Source organism: Microcaecilia unicolor, unplaced genomic scaffold (assembly GCF_901765095.1).
Source record: "Microcaecilia unicolor unplaced genomic scaffold, aMicUni1.1, whole genome shotgun sequence".
NCBI classification, from domain to species: domain Eukaryota; kingdom Metazoa; phylum Chordata; class Amphibia; order Gymnophiona; family Siphonopidae; genus Microcaecilia; species Microcaecilia unicolor.
In genome coordinates, this window is record NW_021963448.1 from 74183 (window position 1) to 96276 (window position 22094).

General features: G+C 42.7%; 1 protein-coding gene across 1 annotated transcript in view; it reads left to right on the forward strand.

Annotated features, from left to right (window-relative positions):
- Positions 1–21043, forward strand: part of LOC115459330 (peptidyl-prolyl cis-trans isomerase-like 4) — a gene marked incomplete at both ends in the record, with an annotated part of 88736 nt that extends 67693 nt beyond the window's left edge. The window contains one exon of the mRNA XM_030189170.1: positions 20947–21043. Coding sequence (XP_030045030.1) covers positions 20947–21043 — 97 coding nt within the window. The remainder of the gene's footprint in view (positions 1–20946) is intronic.
- Between the last annotated feature and the right edge of the window lie 1051 nt (positions 21044–22094).

The following is a 22094-nucleotide window of genomic DNA, read 5'->3' on the forward strand; positions in this document are numbered from 1 at the left end:
AGAGCAGAAGTTTCAACTCATCGTGATAAGGGATAAAGAAGAGCATCAGTTGGTGAGGGGGAAAAAGTGCTGAAAGATGAGGGGAGGGGATGTAAATTGAGGGTTAGGGGTGGAGGGGAAAGCTTGAGCACTGGGGACAGCTGATCTGTAATAGCTAAGAACAGATGAAGTATTACGGATAGGGAAAATCAAGTGGCGAAGCATGCTGGAAGGGAGAAGTGGAAAGAAGAGAAATGGAAAATAGGGAAAGGAGCGCTGGAGAGTCTCAACACCGTGCAGGCGTATCTGGAGGCCTGTCAGTGCTATGACAGTTTTTACCGTCTGGCAGACGTAGTCTATGGAACTCACAGACCCAACTACTACTACTACTACTACTATTTAGCATTTCTATAGCGCTACAAGGCGTACGCAGCGCTGCACAAACATAGAAGAAAGACAGTCCCTGCTCAAAGAGCTTACAGTAGTGTACAGAGGACTATAACTGATTACTTCAAGTAAGCCTAACGTCAGTTAACGGAAACTGTATACTGTACGTATAATAATAAACAGTACTGTACATATGTTTATCAGATGTTAAGCTTCTTTGGGTCACAACGGTTAAGTGCACGCTCTGGTTAACTGTATGCATTTCTTTGGTCCCAGACCCTTGCACTTAAGCGGATTGCACTGTATTTCCTGATTTAGCTCGAGATACGCAATTGAGACGTCAGGCCTTTCTTGCTCTTCGGGCAAGGGTATTGGCTTTGGGCATCTCCTTTGTGTTGAAATTTCCTTGTGATATTTGAGGGGAAATTTTTTTTTTTTTTTTTTTACCATAAGCAACAGATTTTCTTAATGCAAAAGAGTTGATACATGCTCAAACGCCCAGAGTTTAGAGTTTGCTGAGGAGTGTGTTGGGATACACCCTATATTGTTATATATTTTCTCTTTTTTTTGTATCTTTGATCAATTACCTTTTGTGGTTGAAGGTTATTTGTTTCTTTGTGGTTTAATTAATCTTTTTCCTAATATATGTATTTCAATTTTTCCTTTTCACTATGAGTTTAATGGAGACTCTGATTATTGTAAGGTATAATTTAAAAAAAAAAAAGAAGAAGAAGAGGAGGCCATTGAGAAAGATAATAGAGGTAGTGGTAGGGTTCCAGGGTGGGAAGGAGAAAATGGCAGGAGAATGAGAAAAGGCTAAGGAGGTTAGGGCTCTTCAAGCTTGGAAAAAAAGACGGCTATTATTGTGGTCTACAAAATCCTGAGTGGTGTAGAACGAGTAGAAGTAAATCAATTTTTTACTTGTTCCAAAAGTACAAAGACTAGGGGACACTCAAGGAAGTTACATGGAATACTTTTAAAACAAATAGGAGGAAATATTTTTTACTCAATGAATAGTTAAGCTCTGGAGCTCTTTACCGGAGGATGTAGTAATAGTAGTTAGTGTATCTGGGTTTAAAAAGGTTGGACAAGTTCCTGGAGGAAATGTCATAAGTACATAAGAATTGCCACACTGGGACAGACCAAAAGTCCATCAAGTCCAGCATCCTGTTTCCATCAGTGGCCCAATCCAGGTCACAAATACCTGGCAAGATCACAAAAAAGTTCATTACATTTTATGCTGCTTATCCCAGAAATAAGCAGTTGATTTTCCCCAAGTCATTTTAATAATGGTCTATGGACTTTTCCTTTAGGAAGTCGTCCAGACCTTTTTTAAACCCCTCTAAGCTAACTACCTTTACCATGTTCTGTGGCAGCGAATTCCAGAGTTTAATTACACATTGAGTGAAGAAAAATGTTCTCCCGATTTGTTTAAATTTACTACTTTGTAGCTTCATTGCGTGCCTCCTAGTCCTAGTATTTTTGGAAAGAGTAAACAAACGATTCACGTCTACCCGTTCCACTCCACTTATTATTTTATAGACCTCTATCATATCTCCCTCAGCCGTCCTTTCTCCAAGCTGAAGAGCCTCGACGCTTCAGCCTTTCCTTGTAGGGAAGTCGTCCCATCCCCTTTATCATTTTGTCGCTCTTCTCTGTACATTTTTCTAATTCCACTATATCTTTTTTGAGATGTGGTGACCCAGAATTGAATACAATATTCGAGAGTGCGGTCACACCATGGACCGATACAAGGGCATAATAACGTCCTCATTTTTGTTTCCATTCCTTTCCTAATATACGTAATCTGCTATTGAGACAGATGTGAGGAAGCCACTGGTTGCCCTGGGATTGGTAGCATGGAATGTTGCCATGGTTTGGGTTCTGCCAGGTGCTTTTGACCTGGCTTGGCCACTGTTGGAAACAGGATGCTGGGCATGATGAACCAATTGGTCTGACCCCGTGTGGCTACTCATGTTCTTATGGTATAGTGGGAAAATTGGGGAGAGACTTTGGCAATGAGAGCATTGCTTGTCATACCAGCTACTTTTTGATTTACCAGCTGCTTTTGCACATTAAAAAGAAATGAACAATTTAACTTGCAAGACCATGCTTGGAATCTTATATATGCAATTTTCAGGTTCGCCATATGAGAGCTGTGTGTGCCTGCAATGCTAATGATATGTTATAAAAGTATTACTGTTCAGGTGGGTGCTACTTCAATAACTTTAAATTGCCAGTTAAAAAGGAATATTTTATAAATCTGTCATATGGTCTGATTTAGACCTCTATCATATCTCTCCTCAGCCTTCTCTTCTCCAAGTGACTCTTCTGCAAAGATATCTGCAAGCTGCCATCCATGGAAATTTGGCTCCTTGTTGAATATCAATTCTTACTGATGTCGATTTTTGTTGTACTGTGATTCTTAACCATCCTGGTTGGATGAGCAAGATCCCATATTTGATCTAACACTTTGTGCTTTCCCACCAAACCACATGTGTCTTAAACCAGGTTTTGTAATAATCTGAACCAGCTACCAAATCAAAGGGATTATAATCTAAGTTTTGTTCTGAGACAGTGGAAGGCTAAGTGACTTGTTCAAAATCACAAGGAGCAGCAGCAGGATTTGAATTGGGTTTCCTTGGTTGTCAGCTTGGTGCTGTAACCTCTAGGCTACTCTTCTACTCGTAGATCCCTGTGGACAGTTCCCAGCCACACCAACCTGTTAAGACTGACCCAGTTAGTTGTTGGTCCATTGTAGCAACCTAGTAGTTTATTTTTATACTGCTGCTAAATGTACAGCTGCACTGTAGTGATAGGTATTCAGATGTAATAAGTCCATGCCTTAAGGAGCTTTCAGTGTACAAGTGTATCTGAGGCAGTGAAAAATGACACTTCTTGTGACCCTTGAGCAAAATGCATCATTGACAGAAGTGTTATTAAATCCTGGCTTTCCTGGATTTTAGCCCCATTGCTGTACACTACATTGCTTCCTTTCACTGACCTTTGTTTTCTCCTTTCCACACTTCTTCCCCTTCTGTTCTTAGTAAACGTAGTAAATGACGGCAGATATAAAGACCTGAACGGTCCATCCAGTCTGCCCAACAAGATAGGATTGAATTTGAAAATTTTCACCTCCCAACCCTGTTGTTATCACTATCATGAATATAATGGCAGATCAGAATCAATCAATGGCCTAATTTGTCAAGCTTTTCTTTTCCCATAAATCCAGAATAGGGGAATTTATGAAATTTAGTACTTAACATACTCAGTTCCTTCTCATGTGCATATTTACAGACCTTAGTTAAGTGCCGATTGATCTGTGTACTTGTGACCCAGATTGGCCACTGTTAGGAAGTTGGGTTTGCTGGGCACCTAGCATGGCTTTTCTTATGTTCCATTGCGAGTGAGGATCCTCTTTCCCTATCTCACATTTTCTTGAATTCCACTCCATATTTGTCTTCTATAGTCTATTTCAAAGGCTGACTGAATTTCAGTTTCAGCTTTGGTGCCAAACCTGCTCTAAATCTCGGTTCAGCCGTGCTTCAGTTTCAGCTGAAAGTGCCAGTACACATCTGTTAAAACCTAAAAACTAGTAATAAGATTCTTATATTGCACCCTAAATTCAATCCGGTTTCTTTGGTAAGAAACAGGGCAGCCGAGGAGACCTGGGCTGCCGGCCGGGGCCTGGCCCCCTCCGTCCACTACCAGGCCGGGCCCCCTGAATTCAAATCACAGCGCTTCACCTTGCTCCGTGTGAAAGAGCAGCAGCAGCATTGGGCAGATCGCCTCCCTTCGGGCCTTCCCTCCCTATGTCCGCCCTTGTGGAAGTTACGTCAGACGAGGGCGGGACATAGGAGGGAAAGCCCAAAGGGAGGCGATCTGCAGACTGCCATTGCTGCGCATTCACACGGAGCGAGGTGGTGAGGCACTGTGATTTGGAATGGAGGGGCCTGGCCCGGTGGTGGACGGTCGACAGAGCCGCAGGCGGGTGGGACTGTGACGCCGGGTCCCCCTTGGAGGCCCAGGCCTGGGGAATTTTGTCCTCCCCCCCCCCCCCCCCCCCTCTCGGCGGCCCTCAGTAAAATAAGAAAGGTCAGGCTGCTTCTAAAGCTACTACTACTTGTTGGTGGAAATATGATTGTCTGCTTATCTTTTGGGGAATAAGCAACTGCCTGTGGTATTAAAGCTCATTTTAACGAGGTAGTAGCCTTGTTTGGGCAGAGTGTAATGCAGTCTCTGCTTTGGAAATTTGTAAGAAAGCAACTTGGTCCTGCCTTCATACCTTTGCTAAACATTATCACTTGGATCTTACAGCTAGGGAGGAATCAGGTTTTGGCGCTTCAGTTGTTTGAGTGGCATCACTTGCTCCCCTCCCAGCTTGAGGACTGCTTTGTTACATCCCACAATTCCCTGAACTGGTCTGATGCTGACCCTAAGAAAAGAAATTAGGTCTTGCTAATATTCTTTCCTTTAGTCACACCAGACCAGTACAGCTTACCACCATTTTCAAAACTATTATTTGCAGATCATCTTCACTCAGTTTTCTAAATGCTTTTATGAAGCAGCTGTTCCTTTTTATTGCCGATGGCTATCGTAATAGAAGAGGAAGTTCAATTTATTGTTTTGCTGTGCTTCACTGCTTTGATATCCAAGTACTGAATTATTAGGAACCTGTGCAGCTCTAATAGTTCTGTACTTTCTATCTCTACCTGCTGGTTGATGGACAGGACAGCCCACAAGTTCCTGGACTGGTCTGTTGTGACTAAAGGAAAGAAAATAAGCAGGTAAGACCTAGTTTCTCCAGAGAATATAAGACTAGCCATACTGGGTCTGACCAGTAGTTCATCTAGCCCAGTGTCCTGTTTCCAACAGTTCCTGGCAGAAACTCAAATCATGGCAACATTCCATGCTACCAATCCCAGGGCAAGCAGTAGATTCCTCATGTCTGTCCCAGTAGGGGACTATGGACTTTTCCTCCAGAAACTTGTCCAAACCTTTCTTAAACCCAGATACGCTAACTGCTGTTACTACATCCTCAGGTAAACAGTTCTACAGCTTAACTATTCATTTAGAGAAAAAATATTTCCTTCTATTTGTTTTAAAAATATTTCCATGCAAGTTCCTTGAGTGTTCCCTAGTCTTTGTACTTTAAGAACGAGTGAAAAATTGATTCACTTTCATTCTACACCACTCAGGATTTTGCAGATCTCAAACATATCTCTACTCTCCGTCTCTTTTCCAAGCTGAAGAGCCATAACGTCTGCTAGGAATTATTAGGAAGACGATGGTGAATAAGACAGAAAATTATATAATGCCTTTGTATCGCTCCATGGTGCAACTGCATCTTGAGTATTGCGTACAGTTCTGCTCGACGTATCTCAAAAAAGATATAGCGGAATTAGGAAAGGTTAAAAGAAGAGCGACCAAAATGATAAAGGGATGGAACTCCTCGTTTTGAAAGGCCCTCAGGATTGCCACTGTAGGGGCATGACTGTGTTGGGGTTCCCATGATCAGGCCTTTGGCAAAGAGTATCATGATCTTTTGACCTGGTGCAGAGTCTTTGCATAGTAACATAGTAGATGACGGCAGAGAAAGACCTGTATGGTCCATCCAGTCTGCCCAACAAGATAAACTCATATGTGCTACTTTATATGTATACCTGACCTTGATTTGTATCTGTCATTTTCAAGGCACAGACCATACATGTCTACCCAGCACTAGCCCCGCCTCCCAACCACCGATGCTGCCACCCAATCTCTGCTAAGCTTCTGAGGATCCATTCCTTCAGAACAGGATTCCTTTATGTTTATCCCACGCATTTTTGAATTCCGTTACCATTTTCATCTCCACCACCTCTCGTGGGAGGGCATTCCAAGTATCCACCACTCTCCGTGAAAAAATGCTTCCTGACATTTTTCTTGAGTCTGCCCCCCTTCAACCCAGTGGCGTAGCTACAGGTGGGCCAGGGCCCACCCACTTTGGACTCAGGCCTACCCAAAATTGTGACACATGCTGTGGCTGGTGGGGATCCCCAAACCTTGCAAGCTGAAATTTTTCTCTCCTTGGGCAGCCAGCGCTCTTCCAAATGTCAGCCAGCAGCACTTGCCTTCAGCTGACATATACTGGCCCTTCTGCACATACTCAGTTTTCGCACATGCAAAAGCACTGAGCATGCACGGCCTGCCAGCAGCATCAGTTTGAGGCAAGTGCTGCCGGCTGCCATTTGGAAGAGTGCTGGCTGCTTGAGGAGGAAATCATCAGCTGACAGGGTTTGGGGATTCCCGCAAGCTCAAGTATTTAATATTTGGGGTTTTTGGGCAGGGAGGGGTGGAGAGAGGAGCAAACTGGAGGGGGACCGGGGGGACTGGTGAATTCCATGCCCGCCCACCTTGGGCTCTGGCCCACCCAAAATTAGTCATCTGGCTACGCCCCTGCTTCAACCTCATTTCATGTCCTCTAGTTCTACTGCCTTCCCATCTCCGGAAAAGGTTCGTTTGCAAATTAATACCTTTCAAATATTTGAACGTCTGTATCATATCACCCCTGTTTCTCCTTTCCTCCAGGGTATACATGTTCAGGTCACCAAGTCTCTCCTCATACTCTTGTAACGCAAATCCCATACCATTCTCGTAGCTTTTCTTTGCACCGCTTCAATTCTTTTTACATCCTTCGCAAGATACGGCCTCTAAAATTGAACACAATACTCCAGGTGGGGCCTCACCAACGACTTCTACAGGGGCATCAACACCTCCTTTCTTCTGCTGGACACACCTCTCTCTATATAGCCTAGCAACCTTCTGGCTACGGTCACCGCCTTGTCACACTGTTTTGTCGCCTTCAGATTCTTGCAGCTGCATTTGTTCCTGCTTGCAGGATCGGCAGCCATTTTAGACAGGCTGGGAAGTTTTCTCCCATCCACACCTATAATAGACAGTGCCTGAGAGACTTGAGGTGCCCCCAACTGAGGAGGAATTATTTTATGCAGTTTGAGCTATTGGTCATAACCTTTGTTGTATTGCAGAAAAATATATATATATTTTTTTACTGTTTTGCACTAAATACTGTACAAGGCCCTTTCTCCTCCCATTTAGGGTTTAAGGAGGGTTATATCTGTATTAGTAAAAATCAAAAAGTCTGAAGTTATAAGATGTTACCATAAGGGTGTTGAAACTGTTGAATACCAAAGTACTAGATGTTTAGTTGATTATTTATATACATTAGGACACAGTGCTACCTTAATTGTTGTACGTTGCATTTTATTGCCATGTTTCAAAGATCAATAAAGACTTCATGCAAAAAAGAAAGAAAAAGAGAGATAATAAGGATGTCCTATGGTGGTGAACTCTCAGACCCTGCTTTTGCCTTTCTACCACTATTTTGTGCCGTAGTGCAGCAGGAACCTCAAGCTGCTTGTGGCAAGGTTTGGGATGCTGGGGCATCCCTCGTTTTGAGTCAAGTGGAAGAGGAGATGGTTACACAATCTGGTTTTTGGTCTCTCTGTCTAGAAAGCTAGATATAGTGGCTCCAGGACCCAACTCCTCTTGAGGGTGTCAGCCTTCCTGGTTGTAGCTGTGGGGGCCATCCTGTAAGTAGCAGAATACAGAGGACTTAGGTTGGGAACATCCGTAAGTGGAATCTTGCAGATTAATGTGAGTTGTCCTTAAAATCCAGCAAAGATATATAAAACAAAAGCAACAAATTACATTAAAGTTATAGTAATCCATTGAATTAATCATTTATAGACATTTTTAAACTGTACCTTATGAACAAAAGGTCTTTTAAAACCTTCCCCGACTAAATGATTGGTGATCTTTGTGCTAAAACCGATTATATTTGAGATGAGGGCACTCAAACTAAATGATTGAAAAATATATATTGTATAAAAATAAATGATTAATAGTTTGCAATAGTGTGTCTCCCAGGCAATTAGAACAGTTCCCTAATGAGCCAAATATAAAAGAAAAAATATCTTAGAAAAAAAGACATACTTGTGACATATCTTATTGCATACTAGGCCTAAACTACATAGGTAGTGTTGATGTGGTCACCACACTGTCCATATTTCAGTTCCTTACCTGTATAGATAGTGGTGCTGAATATATGGATAAAGTTAGGTGCCAGCATTAAAGTTAAGCCATCAATTGTGATGGCTGTATATTGGTCCGTTGGGATTCTAAGATTTGAAACAAAACTGCCAAAGTAAAGTATAAAATGCCCTGGGATTGTCTAAAGTCATGCTTAACTTCAAGTAGCTGCTAGAAGCCAATATACTGCCTCATGAAAATACAGCTGAACAAATATTTATACACTAGCAAAGCATTTTGGCTGCTAAAGAGTCTGACTTCAGTAGCTTTTTAGTACTTTTCAAGCAGGGTTGGAAGCACTTTAGTAGTGATTCACTGTGTCTCTTCCTCTGCCCATCTGCCTGAGGGTATTAACTTATATAAAATTTAACCAACTGGATACTAACGGAGGAAAGGTAAGTATGGGCCTGTCGCCTAACCTGATGAAAATGACCTGAATCTGATAAGGGTGAACTCATTTTTAATGTGATCAGTTAAAAAGCATTAGAAAATTTATTCAAAAGCATGGTTTTCATGTCCTCCCTTATTGCTGAGGAGGGTGAGAATGATTTGGCATTTTTTGCTGCTTGTCTCTGTATGTACACATTTATAATATTAAAATAGAGAACATAAACCAGTGGTCTTCACTAATTTTTAAGTCAGGGCCACTAGGGTCTGAAAGGGCTGAAGAGAGCCAGCATTCTATGTGGGGCCACAATACTGACCAATGCATGCAGTCACCCATCTCCAGCAGAACACCTGGCCTCAGTCGCACATTCAGAACACATGGCCCTTCGTCAAATACAGGATAAATGACCACAAACTAAAGTACTAATGTAGACAAAAATTAAATTGAAATCCTAAGATGACAGACCCTGCATGCAGTGCAACACAAGAAAAAAAGCATTTCCTCCTGTATAGTGCAAAATGTAAAGTTAGAAATAAATTCTCAAAACTGACATATTTAAGTCACTAAGCCGGTGATTTATTTTTCTAGGTCCCAGTCTCGGGTTCTGCTTCCTTCCGTGTGCTTAACTCTGTTTCTAGGGCCTCCTTTCCATTTGCTATTTTTCTTCTTTACTTCCTACCCTACATCCATTGCTATTTTTCTTCTTTACTTCCTGCCCTGTATCCATCTTTGACTCTGATCTTTCACATTCAGCTTCCTTCCATTTTTCTACCTCCTCAAATCTATCTAGTTTTCCAGCTCTTCCTTTCCTCTCCGTCTGTGTGCAGCATTTCCTTCATCTCTCCTTTCACAGTGTGCCTCATTTCCCCTCTTTCATCTCTTCCCCTCTATTCATGTGCAGCATTTCCCCGCCGTCTCCCTATCCCTGACTTCTTTTCAAGCCCTGTTCCTGTAGTTCTCATCCCCCTATCCAGCATCTCTGCTATGTCTTTGTCCTTCTCCATGTCCAGTTTCTTCCCTTTTTCTTCCTTTCCTACTGCTCCCCCACCCCAGGGCCAGCATTTTTTCTCTCTCTTTTCTCTCACTCCCTCTCTCCATGGGTCCCCCCTTCCCCTTTCCTACCCCAGTCTGATCTAGTTTCTCACCCCATTCCCTCCCTACTCCTTAGGGGTCTGGCATCGCTCTCTTCCACCTAATCCTTCACCCCAACCCAAGGTCCTCCAACTTGCTGTTTTTGTTGGCAGTGATTAAACAGGCTACCTCTGGCTAGCCCCAGGGGCCTTCCCTCTATCATGTCCTGCCCAAGTTGCAACAGAGGAAAGACCCCCTGGGCCAGCTGGAGACAGCATGATTTAATCATTGCTGACAATGAAAACAAATTTGGAGGACTGTGGAGTGGGAATGGGGAGGGTTGAGGGTAAGGAGGGCGAGATGCTGGACCTGAGGGAGGGTGGGGGAAAGGAAGGAACAAGAACCGCTTAAAACTCCACTGCTTCTCCTAATGCAGTATTTTTCAAAGCATGGGAAGTAGAATCATAGCAGGTCACAAGAATGAAAAAAAAAACATGGAGTATCAAATAGAGTTTTTTTTATTGCAATATAGTGAGGGAATTAAATAATAGAGTCCAAAGTGGCTGTGTTTCGCCCAAATTAAGTTGTTTCAGGGAGCTATTGATTTAAATATAAACGCTGTAAGAGATCAACTATTACTTAAAATTAAAAAATAATTAAAAAAATGTAATAAAAATTTAAACATTCATGCAGACTGACATACATGTATATTGAAAAAAACATAAGCTAATTAGTAATGATAGCAACAGAAGAAAATGGATCACAGAAGATGTAGAACCTCACTCTCGATGACCACGTGAAAAACACGACGAAAAAGATGTTCTACTCCATGTGGAAACTTAAGAGTAAAACCTTTCTTCCCGAGATACATCTTCCGTACCCTGGTACAGTCAATGGTAATAAGTCATCTGGACTACTGTAACGCACTATACGCGGGCTGCAAAGAACAGACCATCAAAAAACTACAAACTGCCCAGAATACTGCCGCCAGTCTCATATTTGGAAAAACTAAATATGAAAATGCAAAACCCCTGAGAGAGAAGCTTCACTGGCTCCCACTTAGGGAATGCATTACGTTCAAGATGTGCACAAAATCATTCACTCAGACACCCCAATCTACATGCTAAACCTCGTAGACTTACCTCCAAGAAATGCCACAAGATCATCCCGCAAATTTCTCGACCTGCACTTCCCCAGTTGTAAAGGACTAAAGTACAAACAGATGCATGCGACCACATTCTCGTATTTAGGCACGCAAATGTGGAACGCACTGCCTACAGACTTGAGAATTATCGGTGAAACTATTTTTCGCAAATCTCTTAAGACATATCTCTTCAGCAAGGCATACAATGAGCACTAATAGCCACAATAATTCACCGGACAATCCAATCAATTAAGACAACTCATCGACTATAGCTACCTTAAGCACCCCTCTCCTTCTTCTTTCTATCCTCATCTAACCTCTGCACAATAATAAATGTATGTGTCACCTTGCAATGACAATGTTATCAAAACTATGTAAGCCACATTGAGCCTTGAAATAGGTGGGATAATGTGGGATACAAATGCAATAAACAATAATAATTAAAATTAGCCCAACCTGACCATGTTTCATCTATTGCATGCTGCTTCAGGGGCAGTAATTAAAAGGGGGGGGAGGGTCAACACACTTCCCCCTAGTAGAGGAAAAATATGCTGGCAACATCCACAGCACTGTCATCAATCCCCTGTAGTGATCTTTTTTCAATTAAGGATGCAGTTTATCTTTTAAAGTTCATTGCTACCTTTGACCCCAGAAGGTGCATATTAGCTTGCATGTCCAGCAAGCTAATATTCTATTGCAGAGTGCTTCAGAGGAAACCCATGACTATGAGTAAGTCGCTCTTCATTTTGAATAATTTTCACTAAGAGGATTGTTTTATTGGCTATACAATAGTTCAAAATTCCTTTTACCTGTTTTCAGTCTTACCATATTTGTGTTGCTTCCAGAAGGAAAGGCTATTGAACTGTCACCTTCTGAGTACGGGCCAATGGAATTCTTTATGCACATGTACATCACTTTTAACTTATTGTTGTCCTGTTTTAATTCTGTCACAATTTGAATTACTACATCTGGATATCTCTTGCTTGTGCTTTCTTTCAATATGGTAATTCTTATTTACATGATTCTTATATCACACTCACATTCATTTTTTGATGCAATTCTTAATTATTTTATCATTTTATTGTTTGGGGTTTATGATTCTGACACTAACATAGCTAGATACCTATGATTAGCTTATGATTTTTCAATATTCATGTAATGTCAGTCTGCATGAATGTTAGATTTTAATTTTTATTACATACTTTTTATTATTCTTTATTCGTTGATCTCTTGTAATTATGTTTAATCAACAGTTTGACCCTGATGCAACCTATTTGGGCAAAACATGGCCACTTCAGGCTCTTATTTCCTCAGTATATTTAACAATAAGACTTTGTTTGACACGCCATATGTTTCTTCGTTCTTGTGATCTGCTGTGATTCTGCTTCCACTGGAGTTCTGCAGATCTCAGTTTCTCGTTTTTGCTTTTTCAATGCATGGCCCAGTCTCTTCCAGGGCTAAGAAAAAAATGATGGTGGGGTGGAGTTGAGCTCTGGAACTCGTTGCCAGAGGATGTGGTTAGCTATCTGGGTTTAAAAAAAAAGGTTTGGACATGTTCCTTGAGGAAAAGTCCATAGTCTGCTATTGATATATGAGGAAGCCACTGCTTGCCCTGGGCCTGGTAGCATGGAATGTTGCTACTGTTTGGGTTTCTGCCAGGTATTTGTGACCTGGATTGGCCACTGTTGGAAACAGGATACTGGGCTAGATGGATCATTGGTCTCACCCAGTATGGCTATTCTAATATTATGTCCCACGGACTCTGCATTGAAGAACACTGACATATACTGAAAACCTGCTTACACAGATTGAATATGATTTGCAGTAAGGTACCATCTTCAATTTTATTATCAACTCTTACAACAGAAAATGCTTATTGTGCTAGCTGCTGCTAGTGATATGCAACTTATCCTTAAAATCGAGCGTGGTACCGGAAGATTGGAGGGTGGCTAATGTAACGCCCATTTTTAAAAAAGGCTCCAGGGGATCTGGGAAATTATAGACCGGCGAGTCTGACGTCGGTGCCGGGGAAAATGGTAGAGGCTATTATTAAAAACAAAATTACAGAGCACATCCCAGGACATGGATTACTGAGACCAAGTCAGCACGGCTTTTGTGTGGGGAAATCTTGCCTGACCAATTTACTTCAGTTCTTTGAAGGAGTAACAAACATGTGGACAAAGGGGAGCCGGTTGATATTGTATCTGGATTTTCAAAAGGCGTTTGACAAGGTACCTCATGAAAGGCTACAGAGGAAATTGGAGGGTCATGGGATAGGAGGAAATGTCCTATTGTGGATTAAAAACTGGTTGAAGGATAGGAAACAAGAGTGGGGTTAAATGGGCAGTATTCACAATGGAGAAGGGTAGTTAGTGGGGTTCCTCAGGGGTCTGTGCTAGGACCGCTGCTTTTTAATAATTTATAAATGATTTAGAGATGGGAGTAACTAGCGAGGTAATTAAATTTGCTGATGACACAAAGTTATTCAAAGTCTTTAACTTGCGACAGGATTGTGAAAAATTACAAGAGGACCTTACAAGACTGGGCGGCTAAATGGCAGATGACGTTTAATGTGAGCAAGTGCAAGGTGATGCATGTGGGGAAAAAAGAACCCGAATTATAGCTACGTCATGCAAGGTTCCACGTTAGGAGTTACGGACCAAGAAAGGGATCTGGGTGTCGTCGTCGATAAACACTGAAACCTTCTGCTCAGTCTGCTGCTGCAGCTAGGAAAGCGAATAGAATGTTGGGTATTATTAGGAAAGGTATGGAAAACAGGTGTGAGGATGTTATAATGCCGTTGTATCGCTCCATGGTGCAACCGCACCTTGAGTATTGTGTTCAATTCTAGTTGCCGCATCTCAAGAAAGATATAGTAGAATTGGAAAAGGTGCAGCGAAGGGCGACTAAAATGATAGCGGGGATGGGACGACTTCCCTATGAAGAAAGACTAAGGAGGCTAGGGCTATTCAGCTTGGAGAAGAGACGGCTGAGGGGAGACATGATAGAGGTATATAAAATAATGAGTGGAGTGGAACAGGTGGATGTGAAGCGTCTGTTCACGCTTTCCAAAAATACTAGGACTAGGGGCATGCGATTAAACTACAATGTAGTAAATTTAAAACAAATCTGAGAGAAGTTTTCTTCACCCAACGTGTAATTAAACTCTGGAATTCATTGCCGGAAAATGTGGTGAAGGCGTTAGCTTAGCAGAGTTTTAAAGGGGTTGGACGGTTTCCTAAAGGACAAGTCCATAAACCGCTACTAAACGGACTTGGAAAAATCCAAAATCCCAGGAATACATGTATAGAATGTTTGTACGTTTGGGAAGCTTGCCAGGTGCCCTTGGCCTGGATTGGCCGCTGTCGTGGACAAGATGCTGGGCTCGATGGACCCTTGGTCTTTTCCCAGTATGGCATTACTTATGTAATGTGCTCTTCCCAAGAAAGATTATTTGAAGGAATGTTTATTTTGGGTTTGCCAGGAATTTTTTGATAGTCTGTCCAAAATTCTGCAGCATGACTTATTTTCCGCCAAAATCGTTATACCCACATTAGCCCACTCCTCAAGTCACTTCACTGGCTCCCTGTCCACTTCCGCATACAATTCAAACTTCTCTTACTGACCTTTAAATGCATCCATTCTGCAGCTCCCCATTACCTCTCCACTCTCATCTCTCCCTACATTCCTCCCTGTGAACTCCGCTCACTGGACAAAACTCTCTTGTCTTCCCCCTTCTCCTCCACCGCTAACTCCAGGCTTCGTCCCTTTTCCCTCGCTGCACCTTATGCCTGGAATAGACTTCCTGAGCCTGTACGTCCAGCTCCATCTCTACCTGTTTTCACATCTATGCTGAAAACCCACCTTTTCACCACTACTTTTGGCTCCTAGCTACTACTCAATTACCTCCCCTTGTTCCTTCTCACCCAGTACTTCCCTCGCCCTTAATTGTCTTGTCTGTCTGTATTATTTTAGATTGTAAGCTCTATTGAGCAGGGACTGTCTGTCAGGTGTTCAGCGCTGTGTGTTTCTGGTAGCGCTATACAAATGTTAATATAATAGAAAATATACTATGATAGCAAGTGAAGACCACCAGCAGGTAGGGATGTGCATTTGTTAATGTGCATTCAGTTCTGTAGTGTATCTTAAAATTTTAATGTACACTAAATCAATTTCCTACACATTAACCTACAAATTACCATCTGTTAAGTTGATTAGCATGTGTTAAGTCTTGACGAACTGGCTGTGCCACAAAGTGGATTAGGCTACTGCCTTCGTGGCAGAATTAAGGGAACAAGTCTTCCTCTTGTTGGGCCTGCTGCTGCACCTTCCCCACCACCCCACCTCATACTTGTGCCAGCCCAGAAAAAAGAATGCTGCATGGGCCCTGTAAGCATAGGCACGTGCTGAAACACTGCCTTGTCCCTTCCCCGAGGCAGATTTTCTGAGAGTGGAGTTAGGACATTGCAGTGCTTAGTCCATGCAGTGCTCTATATTTTTTAAGCTCAGGGCTGACGCAGAAGACAGTAGGGGGTTTTGCGGCAGCCTGGAAGAGGGGAGGGAAGGAGAGGCTGGGGAGGGGAGAGATGAGATTCTGACCAATGGAGGGTTAGATGGAAAGGGGTGAAACCAGCAGCCTTGGGGGGGGGGGGTGGTTAGAGGGAAGAAGAGGAGATGCTGGCCATCTTGGGGAGGGAGAGTAGAGAGAAAGGAAGATGCTGGCCATGGGATGGAGGAAGTAGAGAGGGCAAGGGCATGCTGGCCACCTTAGGTGGCTTAATGAAGGAGAAATCTGATCCAAGAGGAACGGGGGAGGTGGTAGGGGAGCTGCCCTGAGGAGGCACATGGTTGAAGGTACACTTAGGATATCTGTAACCTTGGGCTGGCTCTGAGTCTTAATGCACTTGTTGGTTTTTTTTTTGTTTGTTTTTAAAATTTTGATGAAATGCATGTTTTAAACAAACTGAAAAAAAAAAGTAATCCAAAAATCACGGGAAAAAAAGACCAGAAAACCAAAAATGTTTGCCCTGCATTTTTTTCCAGCAGTTCCCATTTATTTATTGTTTAATTATTTGCCACAGCTTGATGTACTTTACCGCATGATCGTCTGTTATCTTGTTGCAGTACTCCATTGCAGAGTAATCATAGTCTGACTTTCCCTGTTATTTCCTCTCAGCTAAGGGCTATCTATATTTACTGTTTCTTTGGGGGGGGGGGGGGGGGTTGTAAATAATTTTTTATTGGAACAACCAAAGACAATAACCAGCATAAAAAATGTTCCAGAGTTGTAGAAGGTACAACCCTCAAGCCTCCCCTCCCACAGCCCTCCCATCTCCTACCCACTCATGCTCCACCCAACAGAATCAATAGAAAAATCTATCAGACCAGGTGGATTCTTATGCAGATCTGAGGAACAAACGAGAAGATGAGCAATACAACAAAATAATCAACAATTCAAAAGCCAGCTGTGAACCCGATGTGTCATGGCTAACCAAAAGACTCCCAAATACATTGAAATCCCAGCCAAATACAATGATCCCAGCCGACAGATGTCATTCTAAAATCGTAAGTTCATATACCATATCGAGTCATTGGGTCACATTAGGAGGGTCAGGATTTAAGCACTGTAACAAAATTGCAAGTTTAGCTAAAAGAAATTAAAATAGGATGTTTTTTTTCTTATTAGGACAAAATGAACTGTTTGTGTAATCATCAAACAAGAAAATGTGTGAATGCAAAGGCAAGCAGAATCCAAAAATGTGTCGGACTTGTAGTTGAACCGCTTGCCAAAACTGTTGTATCAAAGTACAGGCCCAAAACGTATGACCTAGAGTGGTCTCTGGCTGTGAACATTTGAGGCATTGACTAGTCATGGGTTAATCCCACTCGAAAAGCCCACTGAGGAGAAAAAAGTATGAAATAAAAACTTGTAATGTTGCTCCTCATGAACCGCAGAGGTGAGCTTGACTATAGGCTTACAAATCAATTGTTGAAACAACGCAGAAGGGAACTCAATCCCCAGGTCACCAGACCAAGCAACCGCCCTTTTCTGAAAGTTCAAAGAAAGGAGGTCTGCATGAAGGACCTTATAAAAAAAAAGAGAGACTCTTTGTGATAGCACTTCCCAAAGAAAGTCTATTCAACTTTCTCAGTCTCATCCTCTGTCAATATATTCACAGACAATGAAGCAATATAATGTCACACTTGCAAATATGAAAAACAGTCAGCTGGAGAGAGATGGTACTGAGCACATAAGTGATTAAAAGAGAATATTTCCATTATCAGCAATTCAGTGTTTAAGCAAAGAAACCCCTCTATCTTCCCAAGTTACAAAAGATTTATTAAACATACCAGCTGGAAAATCACAGTGACCTCGAAGAGGCAACTACACAGTAATTCTGAAGTTAATTTCTTTTTCTTACATAACCAAACCCACACCATCCTCAAGGAAGCTATAAGACAACTATGTTTGATATAAGCAGGTAAACGGCATGGTATGGCATGGAGAACATAGCTAGGAGATAAGGGTGCTAGGAGTCCCTGTTCATAAAGATGTGTGTAATAGTTAGTTTGTTTCAACCAATCCTTGACATGTCTAAGATGGCATGCTGTATTATATAAATCCAAATCTGGAAGCCCCAAACCACCTTGTCGAGATGCAGAAGTCAATTGTTTGTAAGTAAGCGCAATCTATTTCCCCTTCAAAGAAAATGTTGCACCAACCGCTGCAGCTGCAACTTGTCCCGTCTGCACAGAGCCAGTGGAATAGTTTGAAAAACATACAGCAATTTTGGCAGAATAGCCATCCGAAAAATAGAAGTGGGGAGAGCAGGCATCCCTGTCATGTGCCCCGGTGAATAGCAAAAGGAGAAGACAACATACCATTAACTAAAACCTGCACAGTAGGATTAGCATACAGCGCTTGCAAAAAGGAATCCTGAAACCCAAAAGAATCTAACACCCTAAAAGACCAAGAGGGTCATAATCAAAAGGGGCCCCAAGTTTTCCTGATGACGTCCTCGCAGGACATCCCGGCAAAGGGGCGGGGAAACCTGTATTATCAAAACAAGATGGCGTCCATCTTTCGTTTCGATAATATGGTTGAGGACGCCCAAATCTTGACATTTAGGTTGTCTCTAGAGATGGTCGTCCTTAGACTTGGTCGTTTCTGATTTTCGGCGATAATGGAAACTAAGGACACCCATCTCAGAAATGACCAAATACAAGCTCTTTGGTCGAGGGAGGAGCCAGAATTCGTAGTGCACTGGTCCCCCTGACATACCAGGACACCAACTGGGCACCTTAGGGGGTACTGCAGTGCACTTCAGAAAAAGCGCCCAGGTACATAGCTCCCTTACCTTGTTTGCTGAGCCCCCCCCCCCAAAAAAAAAAACCCACTACCCACAACTGTACACCACTACCATAGCCCTTACAGGTGAAGGGGGGCACCTACATGTGGGTACAGTGGGTTTCTGGTGGTTTTGGAGGGCTCACATTTACCACCACAAGTGTAACATGTGGGGGGATGGGCCTGGGTCTGCCTGGCTGAAGTGCACTGCACCCTCTAAAACTGCTCCAGGGACCTGCATACTGCTGCGATGGACCTGAGTATGACATTTGAGGCTGGCACAAATATTTTTAAACTATTTTTTTTAGGGTGGGAGGGGGTTAGTGACCACCGAGGGGGGGTAAGGGGAGGTCATCCCCAATTCCCTCTGGTGGTCATCTGGTCAGTTTGGACACCTTTTCGTGACTTGGCCATAACAAAAAAAAAGGACCAAGTAAAGTCATCCAAGTGCTCGTCAGGGACGCCCTTTTTTTTCCATTATGGTTGAGGATGCCCATGTGTTAGGCACGCCAAGTCGCGCCTTTGCTATGCCTCTGACACGCCCCTTGAACTTTGGTCGTCCCCGTGACGGAAAGCAGTTGGGAACGGCCAAAATCAGCTTTCAATTATGCCGATTTGGGTGAACCTGGGAGAAGGATGCCCATCTTCCAATTTGTGTCGAAAGATGGGCGTCCTTCTGTTTCGAAAATAGCCTGCAAGAGACCAAATCAAAAGCTTTCTCGGCATCGCAACTCAATGCCAATGCTCATGCAAGTTGCAATATTCCCAAGCATTCAAAATCTTCCATACATTGAAAACTGAATGACGAGCACTCACAAAGCCAACCTAATCATAATGGATTAAGCGCAGCAAGAACGTGCTGAGCCACAAAGCTACAGCTTTCGCAAAAATCTTACAATCTACATTTAGCACTGAAACAGGACTATCAGATGCCACATAATAAAGATCTTTACCTGGCTTGGGAATCAGTGAGCAATGCCCAATTAATCTTTGGGAAAGCACACTGAGCTATTCCCATTTACTCCTTCGGGAAAGCACCCTGAGCTATCCCCGGAACAAAAAAGGACTCCAAAACCGGGGCTACCTGAGATTCAAATAAATGGTAAAATTCACCAGAGTAGCCATCCAGACCAACTGACTTATTTAAGGCTAGGGAATGAATCACCCCTCTAATTTCCCCTTCCGTAATAGGTGCATTAAGAGAGTCCAGATCAGCCTTTTGCAATTGGGGGGAAACCCAAGCCCTCCAAGTTAAATGGGGGACATCTCACCTGCTCTGAAGAGGTAGAGTACAGGCATTGAAAAAAAACCGACAAAAACACTTGACCATGGTCCCAGGTTTAGTACACAGACCATCATCATAAATAGCTCGAGGCCCAACCATGGATGTATCAATTTAGATAGCAAGGTGCTCGCCTTATTCCCATTCACATGCAATTTATATTTATAATGTTTGAGCCCTCTTTGCCAGTTCATGCAGCCTAGCATTAAGCGCTACCTGAAACACCAAAAAACTCTCCTTATTAATTAATTGGAGTAGGATAATCAATATATTTCCGCCACTCCCAAGCTAAATCCCTGTTCACAACCAATATAAAATGTTCAATTCTCGGCGCCTTCTAACAGCAAAGGTTATATCTCCTTGCAAAACCACTTTCACAGTCTGCCAGAAGAGAAAAGGGTCATCCTTATGAACAGCATTAGAGGCACAAAAAGAATCCCGCTTGTCCACCAGATACTTCTGGAAAGGAACATCCCTGAATAATATATAGGGAAAGTCAGCGGGGTGAACTGGAAGGCCTCCGTCCCCTGAACTTCTACCCAAACCAGAATGGACGCAGGTCCTGTGCAGGTTCTCCAGGGTTCTCTTGGAAATGTAATGCCAGACCAGCCTACCTATCCTTTACTTGTGCCATGGCAATTATAGCACTAAAAAAAATTAATGAATATGGTTGATAGCAATGAAATCCCCATAAGCACTCAGAGGGGAAGTTATCAACACAGGCTACTGTTGAGTTATTTTAGCATAGAGGATGGATGAGATTACTCGGAGGGATGGGTTAGATTCCAGCAGGGATGGATGGAGACGGGTGAAATTTCTGTCCCTGTGCAGCTCTCTGAAGGCCTCTATCATCCGTCTCTGGTTTCTGAGTCTCATTCCAAATAGCTTATACTGCAGACTCTGAACTATTATAGTAGCTCTTCTCTGAATTGCTTCTACTCTGTCCACATCCCTTTGAAATAGCCTCCAGCACTGCATACAGCAGTCCAGATGAGGTATCATTAATGAGCTGTCCTGGTTGTACTTCCCTCTGTGCCCCTAAGCATTTCTCTGGCTATTACCATTATTTTTCATTGTTCAGTAACTTTGAGATGCTCAATTATCACCAAACTCTCAACTGTTTTGGAGCACATAAACCAATGTAATATCCATATGTGGTGCTCTAGTGGCTTCCTGCATTTCAAATGCATAACGTTACACATTTCAAATGCATAATCTTGACTCAGGCTAATGCAGATTATTCTTTGTCCTTGAATTAGGTGGAAAGTATACCAAAGATGATTTTAAGGAGTATGAAAAAGACCTAGATAAGCATTCCAAGCTTGCTCTGAAAGACAAGGTGAAACCAAAAGAAGAGTATCCTTTAAATTGTTTCTCTGTTTTAAAAATTATTACGCCCTCAGGGAAAATGTTTAAAAATGTGGTCAGAATGCTTGTGCTAAACATTTTATTTGTGGATTCTTATGAGAATACAGAGGGCCGTTCAATAAAGAAATGTTTTCCTTTCTAAAGTACTAGCCGTTAAGCCCGTTAAAATGAGCGAGATTTGTGTTTTGCAAAATGTAATAATTCTCACCTCCATCCATCCATGTCCAGCAAACCTCCCCTGCCCTCCCCCCGTCCCCCACCATCCTCTCTCCCCTGCCCTCTCCCCATGTCCAGCAACCCTCCTCTCTCCCCCCATGTCCAGCTACCCTCCTCGTCGCCGCTCCCTCCCCCCTCCATGCCAGGCCCCCTGCACTGACATGAGAGCGCCTCTCACCTCCGTGTGAAAGCGCTGCAGAAGCTGACTCTGGGTGTTATTTATATACATTAGTGAACTTATGTACGAGACTGGGCATCCAAATGGCAGATGACATTTAATGGGATCAAGTGCAAGTGGTGCATGTGGGAAAGAGGAACCTGAACTATAGTTATGTGATGCAAGGTTCCACATTAGGAGTCACCGACCAGGAAAGGGATCTAGGCGTCATTGTTGATGATACATTGAAACCCTCTGCTCAGTGTGTGGCGCGACTAAGAATGCAATTATAATGTTAGGTATTTCTAGGAAAGGAATGGAAAAAAACGAGGATGTTAATGCCTTTGTATCGTTCCATGGTGCAACCACACCCGAATACTGTGTGCAATTCTGGTCACCACATTTCAAAAAAGATATAGTGGAATTAGAAAAGGTACAAAGAAGGGCGCCGAAAATGATAAGGTGATGGGACGACTTCCCTATGAGGAAAGGCTAAAGCGGCTAGGGCTCTTCATAAGTACATAAGTATTGCCATACTGGGAAAGACCAAAGGTCCATCAGGCCCAGCATCCTGTTTCAATAGTGGCCAATCCAGTTCACAAATACCTGGAAAGATCCCAAGAAAGTACAAAACATTTTATACTGCTTACCCCAGAAATAGTGGGT